Genomic DNA, 18,756 nt, shown 5'->3' with positions numbered 1-18,756 from the left:
GGATCGGGTGAAACTTCGATATTTGTATTTCGCGGTACTCGGCGGTGGGCCCTCAGTACTGTCGATCTTATAGACGGATTTGTTTAACCACTGAACTAGTGAACTAAAAGTGAGAAGAGAAGTACTCATTCAACCTTTCAAGAGTGTGTGTTTTTTTATTCAAGTAAACTTGTTTGAAATCGTTGTACTATATTTTCAGTAACGAACAAGGACCACCGATAAATAGGATTTACTATATGTTATCTCTGAGTTGGTTAATATCAAGAGCCTGCGGTGTAGTCCTAGCAGCAGCCGATATCCGGATACATTCACAAAGCGTCTTACCTCTTCTGCAAACAATGTGCCACGGTATTTTCAATGTTGAGGTATGAAAACGGGAAAAGTAACCTACAGGTTCTATCATGAAGTCATTTACCATATACATATACCATGATTTATTAGTAATTACTGATACAATTGTATTAAAACTGACTTACCTGGCAACACTTGAGTTAGCAAGTGGTAGAAGTAAGCGAGAGTTAAACAGACGGTTGTTCAGCCTCAGATCACTTAGATTGGGGAAGCCAAAGAGTCGACATCATGATGGTTACGGGTGAGCAAAGTTAAAGAGGTATCTCTATTTTATAATTAGAGCAATCATAGATATATTTATAATACATATCCATAATAGATTTTATGTATCATACCATTCAATATTGCTTAAAACTAAAAAATATATTTATGACTTGTAAGTGAGACAGTGTTAGCATTGCAATAATCTTCCTGACCTGAATCTGTCCATCTTTTTACCTTACTTAGTAGGGGCAGCAACGCTTCGTCTATAATATTATAGAAAGAAAGAAGAAAGAAAATACATTTATTTGCCGCCACAACATAGTACTTACATAAAAGAGAAAGAAAGGCATGCAGACAAAAAAACATTTGGACGGCAAAAAGGAAGTAAAGGAAGTTACACGGGAAGTAATTAAATGATCAGCCATTATTAAAACCGATCTGCAAAAAATAGCAATTAAATCATTTGGGCCGCATACAAATATGTTGCCGGCAATAAATAAAAATCGAGCTGCAACACTTGTTCAGCAAATAATTCACAAACGGTTTAACATTATAACCAATATCCATCTGCTTAATAAATAGTCGAGCTGTAAAATTATTATTTGGTCAGCAAGATTCAAAAATTCGTTGGCAGTTTAATTGAGACGTACAGCCACGACAGACACGAGCAGCCAATCGTGTGCGTGCATTTCATTCGATGATTATTAGCAGTCACATTGCGGTGTTCTAACATATTTGTTGGTGATACTTATCCGTTTTGTTACTTTGAGAGTATTATAGGTGTAAAATGGAAATGGAAGATATTAGTACTAGACAAGGTTAGAACTGCGACCTTCACAGAAAACAACTGCTACTAGAAAAATGGGTTACGTACGTATATTATACCCCCTTACATTTCAGTAAATTGTCGATTTAGCTTCATCTCCACGTACGCCTCCTCCGTCTGCCCGTACACGACAAAGAATAATTGTAGGGTTTTTCAATTGGCGCGGGTAGACTTTGGCGGCTCGTGGCGGCCATTTTGTTTTGGTGACATCTGTCAAATCTTTGTTTATTATTCAGTTACTTATGCCTAATCACCATGGCAAGTTACTTGATTAAACAGCACGTTCAAATCTTTGCGTACGTTACGTAATCGTTGCGCGCATTGCGCCCATTTTACGGTAGACGTGGTGGCCCTTCACAGTCGACTCCGGATCCGTGCCACTGTAGAAAGCCGAGGCGGGCATTTGAACGATGTCATAATCCACACTTAATGGCACATATGTATGGGCCTTTTAAATAAAAACAATAATTTTGTTCATACCTCACACACAGCTTGTTTTTAGGGTTCCGTACCTCAAAAGGAAAAAAACGGAACCCTTATAGGATCACGCTGTGTGTTTTATTTCATTTCAACGTCTACCGCGCTGATCTGGGCGCTACCTTATTGAAAATCTCTATACCTACCTACCTACACAATCAATTTGGCTCTTTTGCCAGCGCCGCCGCCGCCAAGCTGTAGCACACAAACTCCGCCCTTGAGTTAAGGGTCTCCGGCAAGCGCGGTTCTCCATACAAACGTAGTTCCGCTCTCATTTTAAAATGAGAAGCTAGTTTGCGCTGAAACTTTGTACTTACAATAGAATAAGGTATATCTATGTCTGAAATTAGTTTATGTAAGTTTAGATACCATAGTTAAAAAAGTACAGCGAATTTACGTTTTTCATACAAAACTTGTTTTTTCTCTATTTCGTTTGTTTTATAAACTAATAGGTAGAGGTATATAAACTAATTTCAGACCTAGATATACCTCATATTATTGTATGTGCAAAATTTCATTACTATCCAAAACGTAGTTTTAAAATTAAACCGGAACTCCGTTTGTATGGGAAAGTGAAATTCGGCCGAGCTTGCCGGAGACTTAAGACACGCCTTCGTACCGGTAGCATTCGAGACCGCGAGACCAGGGGAATCCGAGGCGCCTACGGGAACGGGGTTGCGACCACCGCTCCGGATTGTAGGGGAGAGTGGGTCACAGTGGATTTTTGTAAGAGCTGTAGTTGCCCCATTTTAACTTTAAATCGTATCGTTTTCTTATCTTAGCCTAGAGTAAACCTTATTTAAAAAAAACTGTACAGCGAGTCGTGAATGGATTTTAAATAAGTAGATACATTAAACGCGATACAATCCGAGAAAACTGTTATTTCATCATTCAATATTATTTCATTTCGTATTAAGCCATTTTCAATAAAGTTTAATTATTTCAGGTTGACAGACTGAAAACTCAGCTGAAGTTTGATTGGGTGACGTTGCAAGGAATGGGACTATTTTCTCTAGATAGAACACTGTTACTGAAAGTAAGTTTTAATTTAATAGGTAGGCTTATTTCTGTCTTATACTGGATATTTATTGGATTGGATTTATTGGATAATTCGGAAATTTTACCTAGCTAATTCCGATTAATACCAATTATTACTATATAAATACAAGCTTTTGCCCGCGACTTTGTCTGCGTTGAGTTAGTAATTTGGGTAGCTTATTTTTTATCCTATCTGCTTTTTATCGATTCCCCATACAAACTTCCACCCCTCTTTTCACCCCCTTAAAGGATGACTTCTGGGATAAAAACTACCCATGTTCTTCCCCGGGACCCAAATTATGTACCAAACTTCAACTAAATCGCTTCAGCGGTTAAAGCGTGAAGACGTAACAGACAGACAGACATTTTCGCATGTATAATATTAGTATGGATATGTCCGATATAACGATTAACAACGATCCTTTCAGGTGGTGGCTGCTATTATTAAATATGAATTAATATTAATTCAGTTTGATAATTAGTCAAACAGAAGGATATGACAAATAATAAATATTGATTGATTGATATCATAACTGCAAGTAAGGGAAGAAAATCAAAATTAACATAAGCACTAAACTTTACTATAAGAAGAGTTAATAAATATTGGTATAGTAATGGTAGAAGGCGACGGCGTTGGTGACACTCCAGTGAACTGCATGAGCACAAGTTCATAAGTCACAATGGTTCCAGCTATCTAAAATACGACATACTGTTATTAATTTTGGAACATACAATATTTTTGTTAATCACATCGTGCATTTACTTACCGTTAAAATTAGTCCACGTTTAACGTCGAAAAATTTAAGGCCACTCAAAGCAATCGTATCACCGTGTATCTGATCCAAAAATCTTTGTACCTGTAAATAAATATGGATGGCAGGTGAATCAACTTTGTTTTATCACTCGTTGCCATGGATTACAGTCTCGTGGATCACTTTTAAAACCCTAGTTTTATGATACATAGGGGGAAGTCCCGTAACCACGGACGGTACATAGTGCCGCACACGTACTATCTCGGCAACTTACAACGCGAGCAATTCAAGAATAAGTAAAAGTGGCGCGAGGGACGTACCATGGACGTGCATGGGACGCGACTTATGCAACGTAGTGCATACCCTACAAAAACACTAAAAAAACGCTCCCACAGTCGCTGCGGGCCTTGTGTCGCCCGCAGCGACTGTGGGAGTGTTTTTGTAGGGAATGCACTGCGTTGCATAAGTTTCGGGTGAGTGTTTCGGCCAATTTTTTATGTTCAGGTGGATGTTTATTTTTAATAAACTCCCTAATTACTTAAATTTCGTAGTCTATAATTTTTTTTACATAATTGAAATAGTTGAGGTACACAATAAATCATTGTAATGATGATCCTATCCCGTCAGTACCTACCGGACACAGTAGTAGTCCCGTAATGCCGGACAGTTACTATGTTTTTTTTCGGTTGTATTTTGTACCTACGATGTTTCAGACAGAAGAACGGGCAAGGGAAAATGGAAGAGAAAAAAAAATTGGAACAGGTGTGAAAGAAGCGAAAATTTGATATATAAAGGAAAGCAAGTTACCAATTTAAAAAGTAAAAAAAGAAGCTGTGGGAAAACTAAAACTAAATAAACAAGTGAAGAGCAAAGATAAAAAAACCGGCCAAGTGAGAGTCGGACACGCGTTCCAAGGGTTCCGTACATTACACAATTTAAACAATGTATTTTTTATGTGAAATGTCTTTAAAAAACCCGTAGGGGTCGGATCAAAAACTAAGTAATTAAGTCCTACTCACGCTTGACTGCACATTTCTAATAGGTTTTCCGGTGATCTATAGGTAAAGATCTATTTTGTGATCTAGTAGTTTCGGAGATAAAGGGGAGGAATGGTCATTTTTTGCCTATTTTCTATAATAACTTCTGAACTATTTATGTTAAAAATATAAAAAATATATACTTGAGATTCTCACAATGAGCTCTTTCATTTGATATGTAACACAATATAGTTTGACAAACTTTATTTTTTAATTTTCTCATTTACCCCCCAAAAGTGGCCTCCGTATTTAAAATTAATTTGTTTACGTTACATGTCCATCTTTGGGTCACAAACTTACATATGTGCACCAAATTTCAACTTAATTGGTCCAGTAGTTTCGGAGAAAATAGGTTGTGACAGACGGACAGACAGACAGACAGACGGACAGACAGACGCATGAGTGATCCTATAAGGGTTCCGTTTTTTCCTTTTGAGGTACGAAACCCTAAAAAGGGGGAAAAACAGCCGCAATTGGTCGATGCAGCTCGTATTAGTATATTTAGACCACGACGAAGACTGGATACAGTGCTCCAGTTGCCATGGGTGGGTGCAGGAAGCCTATGCTTGACATTCCAGAATGTTTAGAAGATGATACTCGTATTTGCGAATGCGATCGATGTCAAATGTTTTTAAACCTTACAACAAAGAATAAGTTTTCTTTTCACTAAATTTAACTTTTCGTTTTTGAATTAGTTTATATAGAAGTTGCGTTTGTGTTTTTTTATTTATATTTATTTTATTCTAAAGATTTTTGACTAAAGTAATTCATAAATGGAGATATATTTTTTCAAATTATTATTTTTTATTTTTTTCAGTCTTAGGTGTCCGCCAATAATTAAAATGTATTTAAATATAGATAAATGTTTTTTTTATTTGCAATTATTATTTTTATATGATTTTGACCCATGTTCTTTCACTGATATGCGTTAAAATTATAAATAACAAATGAAACCGTCAACGCCCTCTATACGAGAGTAGGCCAAAACTAGTGGCGCCTTCTCATCGAGAATCAAATTTTCGTGATTTTCAAGGCACGTTTTTTCCTTAGACTGTATCCATCTATTACGGAGTTATATCTATCTTTGTTTATAATAAGCCCTTTCCATAATCTGAGTCTAGAATAATCTATATTGTATTGTAATTTAATAATATGAATTAAATCTAATATTAAATGTAATGGGTCATTTAACAAATTAGTAGAACAGTATAAGACTTCTTCTAACAAACTATGCTATTATTGACGCCTGGCGGGATTATAGAATATGTCTCTGTTAGTTTGGCGACTTAGGTGAGCCGTATTTTAATAGTCTGCTGCATTATGAGAAATGCTCGAAGAACCAACTCCTTTAGACACATTGGTAGTACCGAATTCGCATTATGCCAATGTGCACATATCGTAAGGGATACACAAAAACTTTAGAGAAAACTTTGAATACGAACAAAAAAATTGTCTGTGGACAAAATGTGTAAAAAATGGCCGCCATCTCGATTTTTGTCATTTTTGTCCCGAGCGTAATGAAAATTCATGTATGAGAATCTGAAAGGCCCTGGTAACATAATTATAAAAAACGGCAGCCATCTTGAATTTGCACATTTTTTATTAATGAAAATTAAATAATGTCTATGAATCTACAGTAAATACTCGTAATAACCGCGACTACCGCGAGTTCTGTTCGGGGCGAACTACTAGTACTTATTATCGTCTAATTAAACTCTGATGTTTCCACCCCTTTTTTAGTTATGGTTATGCAATATGTACCTATTTTTCTGTTTATTCAATAAGTATTTGATCTTGTCAGATTAGTGGCTTGGCGGAACAGGCTTTAGGTTACTTTTCGCTCATGTCGTCGCAAACATGGACATATTTGGTATCAGTGCATTCAGTGTGATGTCCTGAACACAAATACATGAGATGACAACCGCGAAAGTGGTGGGACGTCAAAAAGTCAGCAGTACAAAGTTTTTTACTTTTTTTTATCATACCATGTGGTCGCACTTAAATTATCGTGAGACATATTTCAAAATATTTATCGGTTTTTACTCACTATTATTTTTAGTCGCTTTTGGCGACATGTTTCGGATTCTTTGGGAATCCATCCTCAGGCACGAGTGTCCGCGGCGGTTGTACGTGCGGCGGCGCGGGCAGTGCACGACGTACAACCGCCGCGGACACTCGTGCCTGAGGATGGATTCCCAAAGAATCCGAAACATGTCGCCAAAAGCGACTAAAAATAATAGTGAGTAAAAACCGTACTGATAAATATTTTCATACCATGTGGGATATCAAATGAAAGGGCTTTGTGAGTAGATCACAAATATATAACATATTGTAACATTTTCACTATTTCGTCTAACAAATTATTAGAAAATCGATTTTCAGAAGACTTCTAGATCAAAAACCGCCGTACTAGATTACCATACGAGTAAATACATCATGAAGGACATTACCTCTACAGAGTAAGCTGTGGATGGCACAAAGTAGAGCGTGTGCGCGGGTTCCCGACTGGCGGTGTGCACGCGCGAAGCGATAAGCGAGACTGCCAGCGAGCGCGTGATTAAGAACCCGAATGAGTACACGAAATATATCGTTTGCTCATAGCCTTGAAATGGCCTGCAATTTCAAATTGACAAATATTTGTTTAAGTTTATTAATAGAAATTGTCGTAGAAAGATAATCTGATATGGACGTCATTTTACCTTTCATCCGGCTCTCCTAGCCGACATGAGGGATTTCTTCTTATTCCCTCCCTGTGGTTCAATAGAAACTGTCATTAAATTATGATGCATTAGTCGTAAAGAGCCAAGAGCCAATATAGCCCGGTTGAATGCTACATTCTACTTTGCATAAAATAAGGGTCGGCTGGATATTATATATGATAATAGTGACAAAATACTCATGTTAATCTCGTCCAAGTATCTGATGTAGAACAACCTGTCCGAAAAAACCATACAATTTTGGAGCTTGTTTTTGATTTGTCCCCGCTAAAGATATACGTTACGGCCAAAAATCACCAAGGCCCGGCGCCCACTATCGGCAAGGCACGGGCGTATCGGTAGCCTCGGCATGCACGCCGAGGCAGTCTTCAGGAAGGTTCGGTAGTCTTTGAGATGCTTCGGCAGCGTAAGGCGTACAGATGTAGTGCATAATCCTTTATTCGTATTTTCTCGGAATAGTTCGTATTTGTCATGCTACTTCAGTCAACCTCAGCAGTACTTTTTGTACTGAGACTGACTGAAATAGCATGACACGTTCGTGTTAAGTTATTTACTTTGTGTAACGTTAGACTGATTAAATTTAAGAAATTGTATAAAAGTATATTTTCAAATAGCAAACATCAATTATAAAGGAAGCAAGTATGAGTGCAATAACTATCGCGGTATCAAGCTTTTCAGCCATAGGTACTATGAAGCTGTATGAACGTCATGAACGAGTGATAGATGTACGACTAAGACTCCGTCACTCGCTCAAGGCCACGCGCTATATGCCTACCGCTCGGCGTATCGTCGACGATACAACCGACAGAGGGCCGCCGAACGCACGCCTGAGCGCTCGCACCGCACGTTTCCCGCGCTTACGCTTCGAAATGCCGAAACCACGTAATTATTGTGCAGTAGTAAAAAAACAAAGGAAAATTTATAGTTTTTTCATTGCCGAGAGACGAAGAAAAGTGAAAATACTAATTTTAAATCTATCTTTATGAATTTGGCACCATTTATTTATTTGAACATAAGTAGGTAAATCGTAAATTAGGGAGTTTTTTGAGTCAGGTATTATAAGTGTTTTTTTTTTTTTTTCAATTTATTTAGGTAAACAAACAGCCACTACAAGTAATACATATTATACTAATTACTACAATGTCTACAATATGTGTGGCCCAGACCGCTTACCACTAATTAACATGAATAATGTTCGTTCAGAGTCTTAAGGACTACCGGTGTCAACAACAACATAGAATGGTTGATTATATAGTGTTGTTTTTAAATATTTGATTGACTAATAAAAAATGTGGTTGACATTCGTTTTATTACAATAATCATCATAGGTACAACCCTAGCCCATTCTTACGATGATGCGTTGGCACGTGACTCGCACGGCGGGCAACACAGTCTCGACTCTTTGTGCGTAATGTATATAGCCCATATGAGATGTGGTTGAATTCGTCAGAATTATGTTAGTGACATAGACTATATAAATTTTGAAAATGGCGCCCGCTAAGAAAAAAAGGGAGGGGGGGGGGGTTGTTTTTTTTCTTACTATAGCAATATGGGTACCAAATGAAAGCTAGTGAAGACCGTTTCAAAAATATATGTAAATAGTCTGGTTTTTTGTTTGTTTTAATAATAGTTGAAGTTTAATGTAACAGAAAATTATACTTTTTTTCAACTAGATGTACTTTTCTTATTTTTGGTTATATCTGGTTAATTATTTTTTAACATTATATAGAGGATATTCACAGTCACTTGGTAGGTATTTTCGAATGATCCATTCAGTCATTTTCAATTTAGAGCAGTTCAAAGTCAACTGTGGATTGTGAAATTTTTGAACGTTTTCTAATAATTTGCTAGACGAAGTAGTGAAAATGTTACAGTATGTTATATATTTGTGATCTACTCACAAAGCCCTTTCATTTGATACCCCACATGGTATGATTAATAAAAAACAGTAAAAAACTTTGTACTGCCGACTTTTCGACGTCACAGCAACTACCAACACCACTTTCGCGCTTGTCATATATATTTGTGTTCAGGACATCACACTGAATGCACTAATACCAAATATGTCCATATTTGCGACGACATGAGCGAAAATCGATTTCCAGAAGACTTCTAGACCAAAAACCACCGTAGTATTACGCGTATAAGGCGTTCATCAAGGCTCAGTACTGAGTCCCTTCCTGTTTTGGTTTGGACTCACTCACCGAGGCAGCGCAAAACTCAGCGAAGTGGACTTTTGTTTATGCTGACGATGTGGCTATTTGTACCGAGAGCCGTATTGAGTTACAGGAAGCACTCCTGTCATGGAAGCACCAGTTACAGGCCGGTGGCCTATTTAGTGTTGAGTGTTCCAAAGACCCAATTCATGTCCCCGAACGAGCCAAATCCAAGCGACAATAGCCCAATTTCTATCGACGGGCAACTACTTAGTCACAATGTGCGATCAGTACAGGTATCTGGGTAGTTGATGCAGCATTCTGGGAATGTGGAATGCATATTCAACACCGAATAGCCGCTGCTTAGCTAAAATGGCGAGAAGTGACTGGTGTTACGTGTGACAGAAGAATGCCGGTCAAACTCAAGGGTCTGGTATACAAAAGTATAATAAGGTCGGTTCTTATGTATGGCTGCGAGACGTGGGCAACGACAACAACTCAAAGACATGTGCATACCATCCAAGTTACCGAGATGAAGACACTGAGGGTCCTGAGGTGGATGGGTGTGCGGCGTTAGAATTGGACTCTAGAAGTCATTTTTGCTATTATAACTCGATAGGCGCTCGGTATGTAAATTAAAAATTAAAAGTGTTTAAAAAATTTACAGGGGCCCGTTTATCAAAAGCTTGTTGCTTGTATTACAAGTGGAAGTCCCATTTCGACAACTTTTGTTACAAAACGACTTAATAAAGACTTTTTAATAAAAAGTGACGTTTATTTTATTAAGTGGATCAAACCGTGCATACTAGTGGTCTTTAAACGATATTGAACAAGTAAGCAACTTTGAGAAGCTGGCCTGACATGTAAACCAAATTACACATTTTTATGCAAATTTAGTCAGCTTTAAAATCTCCATAGTGACTTTTGAAGTAATATAAGGGCTGGGCTTTGAGATGTATTTACATATAAAAAACCAGCCACCCCTTATTAAATGCAAGGCACCATCCCTTAATTAGAACGCTTTCAATAGGCTAAGTATAAGAGATCATTTTAAACTTCTTGCTTAAGAGGAAAGGGACGGCCGGTTCTCCATACAAACGTAGTCCTCATTTCTGGATATTGACATAATGGTAAATATTTTTGCATAATTTGATGTATAATAGCTATCTATATCTAGCGAAAAAAGTCTAACGTAGGGAACGTTAGACTTTTTTCGCTTTTTCATTATTGTATAAATTAGGAGTGAAAAACAGATTTTATACGAATTTTTAAATGCTCCTAATTCTTATAAGTATTAAAAATTCGAAAAAAAAATCAAACGTAGGGCTGTGGTTGATATACAGCCAATTGTGTCAACATATTTTCAATAATGTTAATATTCAGAGAGGAAAATGATTTGTATGAAAAGGCGATTTCGCACGGGTCCTGCATTTTCGTCTTAATAATTCTAAATGCATTAAAAATAGCAGTTTACTATCGGAATGTTCCTTACGCAAGCGTGTGAAGAAGCTGAAGGCAAATGAAAAAAAGATTGTTTGCGAACGATATAAAAATAATGCTTCCTATGACGTCATCGACCTGTCGAACCAAACCCGTAATGCGGCTATAATCCTCGCGCAGAGTGCGCCAGAACGAGGAGGGAGTGTGCTGAAAAAAAAAATGTATAATTTGTTATACTATGCAACATTACTGTATTTGGTATCAAATTATTTTTTGTGTTGATATGATGAATTTCACTTACCTTTCCAAAAACTGATTCAATTCTACGGTTAACTTGTTCGAGTCGAGACGTTAGATAAAAACTAATGCAAATCACAAACACGTCCGAAAAGTTCCAGTTAAAGGTGAATTGGATGCCGATAATCTGTAAAAGCGTATAGGTATTAAGGGCTTATTTATACGGTGCGAGAATTTGCATGCGAATTTCATTCATCATCATTAACTTAAGAGTTATTCTCTTGTCGGTGGAGTATCTTCCAGCTTTCCCTATCCTGCGCCAGCTCTTTGACTTTTTGATACGACACGACCCCTACTTTTTCTTTCACTTGATCTAAAAAGCTGCGTCTGGGTTTTCCTCTACCCCGCTTCTATCCTATCCGCCCCTTCAAGATAGTTTTAAAGAAGTAGTCGTGTCGTATTAAGTGTCCAATCATTTTCCCGCGTTGTCCAATCATTTCATTACATTGCGGTATTTGATCGGTCGGCTAAATTGAATGTATCCTCGGCAATAGTCTGCAATGTAACTATAGTTTGTCAACGGACTGTCTCATTTCAAACATAGACAGAGAGAATCATACTATCTTTATCATCCACTAGTACTAGCACCCAAAAGAAAAGTATAGATTTTTTAGTTCTTATTTACTGACAAGATTTGCTTGACCAACTATAAACTCGCCTTTAGGCACAAAAATACACTAAGTAGTTTTTTTTATAATGGCGGAAAATCAGTGTTTTAAATTAAAATTGAAACTAAAAATATTTCCCACAATTTTAAAGGAATGAGAGGGTTATATTTTACGTTTTAATTTAACGCTAACTGACAACTAATATTATAGAGCTAACAGTAGCGCTGAATGATAAGTAGAACGAACTTCCGGTCGTCAATGCTGTCATTCCTCACCTCGACAATAATGTAAGTATGTACTATTAATTCTCATACTTCTAATTTCATGAATAACAATAGTTTTACTTTAATTGTTCAATAAAAGATAAAGAAAAGTTTATGAATTATGTCAAATTATTCCTTTTATTTAGTACTAGCGACCCGCCCCGGCTTTGCACGGGTTACACTTAACTTTTACAAATTATACACTACGCTTTTCAAGAATTACTCTATTGATAGGTTAAAACCGCATTTAAATCCGTTGCGTAGTTTTAAAGATCTAAGCATACATAGCGACAAACAGCGGAAAGCGACTTTTTTTATACTATGTAGTGATTTTTTTACTTTCCACATAGTTGAAATGGAAAATAACTGAAAGCGCACATTCCGCTCTCGAATATCTCGACCTCTCTCTCGAATATTTTGACTAGACTAGACTGGTCAAAATACCTCGGTTGCAATGGGACACTGTCAACCCTGAAAAAAGTGTCTCCTGTTTTTTTTTTCACCCCGTTACCATTTTTCATAGTCTTTGGATGATGGTAACGGAACGGAAGGGACGACAAACGATTGAAATTTTAGGGACTCTTTTTTTTCTCTCATCAGTAGGTATCGAAAAAGCTGGCGGTTCTGAGAGTAGAAATAACATAAATATATATTTACAGTATAAAATACATACTATAGCCTCATTCACCTGTGTAAAAATTGCTACGTAAGGACTGTATCCTGTATATTGAAAGATCCAAGGAGAACCGGCAACGACAAAGGCTTCATACACATTCTCTCCTTTCTGGCAGTCTATAATACCTGCTATCGAGGATAAATCGGATAGCAAGTGTTCCACTGCAAACAATTTCAAAATATCTTTGGAAGTATAATCATTAAAACACCTGTTACAAAATCTGGCACACTACACGGTCTGTGACACTTAAGTCTTGTATGTATTAAAAACTATCTGAGGATAATAGTAATATTTAGTTTGGATATTGTAACCAGAGGTAATTTGCAAAGTAAACTGATATTTAGCTAATTTTACGGTTTAACGCAAGTATTTTTAGTCATTCACGCGAAATGTGTGAATGAAATCGTAAAATTAGCTTAATGTTACAATGACTTACTATCTTACAAATCACAAAAAAAAGCATAAGAATCACCCTTCACCCTTAGTTTTTAAAAGCTGTACGATGAAAGCCTAATGCAGCGTCTTACGTAAGCGAACAACTCGCGAACGCGAAGCGAAGCACCCACGGCGTTCGCGTTCGCAACGAGATCGCCCACGTAGGACACTTCTATAGGTATCAAAGGATTGATTCACCCCGCGCCGCATTGCTTCGCTTCGCGTTCGCTTGCTGTTCGCCTACGTAGTAGCGTTAGTAAAAGGAGGTGATCAAAGGTACTCATATCGTTAAATCTTAAATATTATTAATGGGTGTTATTTAATCGATCTGCAAAATATTCCTGTTTTGATGAACAAAAATATATATTTGGTCAGCCAAAATGTGTATTTGATCAGCAACTTAAGGTTAGCAAGTATTTCAAAATCAGTTCGCAATTAATGTCATAATGAGCTGCTCTAAATTGATTTGGTTGGCAAATTAATTATTTGATCGGCAGTAAGCGATCCACCATTAATCAAATTTTGTTAAGCAGTCAGTGGGTAAGCGGACTATTTTATTTTGGATTACAATTTATCTGATAATTTTGCAGCTCAACTATTTATTAAGCAGATGGATATTTGGTTATAATGTTGACCGTTTGTGAATTATTTGCTGAACAAGAGTTGCAGCTAAATTTTTATTTATTGCCGGCAACATATTTGTATGCTGCCCAAATGGTTTGATGGCAATTTTTTTTTTGCAGATCAGTTTTAAAAATGGCTGATCATTTAATTACTTCCCATTATGAATTATATTGTCCACACGAATGGCGCCCATTTTTCTGAAGATTTTGACCCCAGCATAAGTATAATACTTACGCAAAGCCATTGTTAGGACTAGTACAGATGTCACCCTACATTTTTTAATAAGTGTCCGGTCAATGCTTGGGTCTGACGCCTCGGTTTTTGATATAAGTTGGCAGAGCCTCGGCCATCTTGTTGCCACGCGCAGAAATAATATAGTTGTTATGCAGTTGGTGACGTAGAAGACTAAGGCTGCTGTGAATCAACATTTATTTAGTACAATGTAATTTTAACTACCATATATGGTAGTTGATTTTAATTATGTGTGTTTATTAATATGTACATTTTATAAAATAGGGTTGTGACTACTAGTCAAATCTGTTTCATTTTTCGAACTGTCAAAACGATTTCTTACTACGAAATTTATATGAAACACTAGCATGTGACGTCACAATCAAATTACCTACTCTTTATAGTTTTATACGGGTTTTAAAATAGAAATTGTGCCTAAAAATAACAGATGTCTAGGTTTCTCTATTAATCTTCTGATGCTTTATTTCATGCATGGTGTAAAATAATTTATTTTAAATACAGTCAAATACCCTATAGTAACAGAAATTAGCTTACAATTTGAAGAGAGATTAGGGTTTGAATCTGTAAATAACTCCAGTAAACAAAAATACACAACAGTACATTGACCGATGATTGACAAAAGGCTGTAGACAAATCTGCAAGATTGTATCTGAAATCTGAAACAATAATCAATGTGTGCTCAATGTGTAGGTATTTATCATTTAATAACTTACTTAACTTTGTTAAATAAATTATGTGAAAGTGTCAAGAGTCTCCTGTTTTCGTTTCAGGGCTGTTGTTATAAAACTATGAATTACAATATGCAACACCGGCTTGACGGTAAAACAATTCCTCTTTAAATTCGTCGTGGTTGCATTTTCCTGTCTAGTCTGTCCTTTGGCCACCCTCCAACTGATAGCTGTGCCTCCAGTGTAAAAGGGTTTAAGTCGAGTTTGTCCGAATTACAAATTTTGCCAGTAACAGGTTTAATTGCATAAAACTACATCTCTTGTGTTGACACTCACAGCCCTACGACTCCCGAGTCCCCCACTCGTGACGCATGCCAGCTTTTATAACTTCAGTGTGCTATATATAAAACTAAATTCACTGCGAGAAAAGTAAACCGAAGGAAAATTCTTGTTCATAAGTAGAGGTAAGTGAATTCAAATATCAAAAAGAAAGTCCTGTAGAAGAAAAGACAACTGGAATGAGACTGACTATGAAATAATTGGAAAACAAAACAAAAAAGGAAAACAAATATGGGGAAGAAAAACCGGCCAAGAGCGAGTCGGACTCGCGTTCCAAGGGCTCCGTACATTACAAAATTTAAACAATGTATTTTGTATGTGAAACGTGAGTGAAATGTCTTTAAAAAGGTCGGATCAAAAACTAAGTAATTAAGTCCGACTCACGCTTGACTGCAATTTCTAATAGGTTTTCTTGTAATCTATAGGTACCCAATAGTTTCGGAGATAAAGGGGCGTGAATGGTCATTTTCAATGGTCAACTTCTAAATTGTTTATCCTAAAATTATAAAAAAATATATATTCGGGATTCTCACAATGAGTTCTTTCATTTTATATATAACACGATATAGTTTGAAATACTTTATTTTTAATTTTCTCATTTACCCCCCAAAAGTGGTCCCCATGTTAAAAATTCATTCGTTTACGTTACATGTCCGTCTTTGGGTCACAAACTTACATATGTTTACCAAATTTCAACTTAATTGGTCCAGTAGTTTCGGAGAAAATATGCTGTTACAGACGGACACAGACAGACAGACAGACGCACGAGTGATCCTATAAGGGTTCCGTTTTTTCCTTTTGAGGTACGGAACCCTAAAAACCAACAAGTACAACTGTCCTGATGTACTGAACCATTAGCAATTTCAGCAGAAAAATTTAAGATACCTATTCACTCGTTAATTACATTGATATTATTATTTTTGGTTTGGTTTTTTTACCATCGTACTAAAAAAATGCTATAGTGAATTCCCGAAATGGTTTCTTTACACAATACAAAAGTTAAAAAAGATTTTAGCAACACTAGAGAAACTGCAGTTTAACCTTTTCAGATATTCATTATTTTTGTGAAAAGGGATATAAGTTTTTTTTTAAAGCCAATATTTCTGTTACTTTCACAAAAGTCAGGTCAATTTAAATGAAAATTTATAATTCATCACCTAAACTATCTAAACTAAAAACAAAAACCAATTTTTTTTGGAAAGAATCCAGAGAAAACAGGGTTAGAAACGTTATTCGGCCATACTGAAAAAAAAAACCGGCCAAGTGCGAGTCTGACTCGCCCACCGAGGGTTCCGTACTTTTTAGTATTTGTTGTTGTAGCGGCAACAGAAATACATCATCTGTGAAAATTTTAACTGTCTAGGTATCACGGTTCATGAGATACAGGCTGGTGACAGACGGACAGACGTACAGACGGACAGACGGACAGCGGAGTCTTAGTAATAGGGTCCCGTTTTTACCCTTTGGGTACGGAACCCTAAAAATGTCACTTTTTGAGTTTAACCCTTTTACACTGGGAGGCACAGGACGGTCCAGCATTTTTACCGCCTACCTATGTGGTAATGCATATCTCTCTATCATTTATTTACATACTTGTTAGATTGTAACTACCACGGTGACATACGGCAAAGGGGCACCATTGTAGGCAATATAGATATTGATGAACGAACTATAATACGAGTATTAGCATTATTCACATACCTACCCTATAAATATACGTATCGAATTCGAAACTGTCAGTCTCAAAATGTAGTCATAAGTTAAATTCGTAAAATAGCGATTTCTTGATATAATAAGTTATTCATAAAGATTTATGCAATTCTTTATATAGAATTTAATCATTCATAAAGATTGTAGACTTACAAAAAAAATCTTAAAAAACCGGCCAAGTGCGAGTCGGACTCGCGCACGAAGGGTTCCATACCATTACGCAAAAAACGGCAAATAAATCACGTTTATTGTATGGGAGCCCCACTTAAATATGTATTTTATTCTGTTTCTAGTATTTTTTGTAATAGCGGCAACAGAAATACATCATCTGTTAAAATTTCAACTGTCTAGCTATCACGGTTCATAAGATTCAGCCTGGTGACAGACGGACAGACGGACGGACAGCGAAGTCTTAGTAATAGGGTCCCGTTTTTACCCTTTGGGTACGAAACCCTAAAAAGTACCTTCTGTAATTACGATGTTGTTACGGTGGTAATTGTTAGCCAACTAGAGTCAAACCAAGCTAAGTTGGTAGCGATTTTGATAGCACATACTGTGCAACTGTTATTTTAAACGTCAACTTTCTATATATATAATTATGACAGCTTGGTCTGACTATACGAAATATTATTCAGACTACGGCGACCTAACAACTTTTTAAGGCTGGCATCCACTAGACTCGCCGAGGCGAATCGAATCGAATCGCTATAATTCTCGCCTCCTATATTTTCTAATGCAACTGCGTCCATTGACGAAGAGCCGCAGCGCGCCCGTCAATGGACGCAGTTGCATTAGAAAATATAGGAGGCGAATTATTGCGATTCGATTCGATTCGCCTCGGCGAGTCTAGTGTACGCCAGCCTTTACAATTGACCATCATCCGTGTCGGGTTATTTGGGTCCTCCGTTTCAAACCAACATAATAGGGATGATGACACACATGTTGAATTTTATAACAAAATCTAGTAAAATAGATAGCAAATGAGCAATTTAGCACAATAATGCGGATATTAAAATAATATATGGAAATGATAAAAAAATACAGGATCTAAAAGTTTCAAAATTTAAGGTTTGTTTTAAGGAATAAAGTATATACACCATTCGATTCCTTGCATTTTATCCATATAATAATATACCTATCCAGTTAATATCCAAACGGGAGTTCTGTTACAAAACTACCTGTTGGATATTAACTTGAGACCTCATGAACATTTAAAGAACAGAGAGTAAGCTTGTAAAAATACGACTTTATGCCTCTATTGTGTTCTTCAATTAGAAGAAATGAAAAAGTCAGGTCAGATAAAATTTGCATAGATACCGTATTCGTTACGTACGTTTTCACTTATAGATAAAAGGTATAAAGACCTTGCTAAATAAACAAAAAATAATGGCCTAGATGGCTCACATAGCTCATGACATATTAGCAAAACAAAAGTGTCAATTTTGTTTTGGCTCTCCTGAAAGTGGATTTTTCACTTGGAACACGAGGCGAGATTTATTTTAATCATGAACGAAAAACTTAGGTAACCTACCTTAATTTGGTCGTGTCAATTTCTGAGACACCAGTCACAGGGTTTAATCCAAAGAATTGACCTATAATGATAGTGAGCTTCATGGCTTCCTGAAATGTAGCCTGGTAGCCATTGTAATCGGCCGTTAGCAATGGGGTCATGAAAATTTCGGGTTGTAACTTTAAATTATCTGGAAAACAAGAATAAATTTGATACGACAGTTGCGGCTTCAAATAATATTTTAAATAACACAGATACTTGCAATGCCTTAAAGCTTCCATTTTGTCGTTTGTTAATTTTGTTTCTGCAACGAAAAATAATTTTGAAGATTTCTTATTTTTGAACATTTCAAGTCAGCAAATGTTAGTTTTTATGT

At 36.5% G+C, this 18,756-nt stretch overlaps 3 protein-coding genes across 3 annotated transcripts in view; 1 reads left to right on the top strand and 2 right to left on the bottom strand.

Moving 5' to 3' along the window:
- LOC134753759 (gustatory receptor for sugar taste 64a-like) overlaps nt 1–3,643 on the top strand; it is an 18,984-nt gene extending 15,341 nt beyond the window's left edge. Inside the window, exons 7-9 of the mRNA XM_063689696.1 lie at nt 200–365; nt 2,805–2,894; nt 3,325–3,643. Of these exons, the coding sequence (XP_063545766.1) occupies nt 200–365; nt 2,805–2,894; nt 3,325–3,378 (310 nt within the window). The 3' untranslated portion in view covers nt 3,379–3,643. The remainder of the gene's footprint in view (nt 1–199; nt 366–2,804; nt 2,895–3,324) is intronic.
- LOC134754868 (uncharacterized) overlaps nt 1–18,756 on the bottom strand; it is a 249,182-nt gene that overhangs the window by 56,818 nt on the left and 173,608 nt on the right. The gene's annotated exons all lie outside the window — the stretch shown is intronic.
- On the bottom strand, nt 3,468–18,756 carry LOC134753758 (gustatory receptor 5a for trehalose-like). The gene is made up of 10 exons (XM_063689694.1): nt 18,402–18,756; nt 14,688–14,809; nt 14,136–14,315; nt 12,855–13,003; nt 11,300–11,422; nt 11,051–11,205; nt 7,385–7,435; nt 7,136–7,298; nt 3,664–3,753; nt 3,468–3,590 (listed from the first exon to the last, which is right to left on the bottom strand). Exons 1-10 carry the CDS (start codon nt 18,725–18,727, stop codon nt 3,468–3,470), a joined length of 1,482 nt encoding a protein of 493 aa, XP_063545764.1. The 5' UTR covers nt 18,728–18,756.

This window comes from Cydia strobilella, chromosome Z (assembly GCF_947568885.1).
Source record: "Cydia strobilella chromosome Z, ilCydStro3.1, whole genome shotgun sequence".
In the NCBI taxonomy this organism is placed as follows: domain Eukaryota; kingdom Metazoa; phylum Arthropoda; class Insecta; order Lepidoptera; family Tortricidae; genus Cydia; species Cydia strobilella.
Note: the sequence above shows the minus strand (reverse complement) of the source record. Positions and strands in the feature narration are given on the sequence as shown.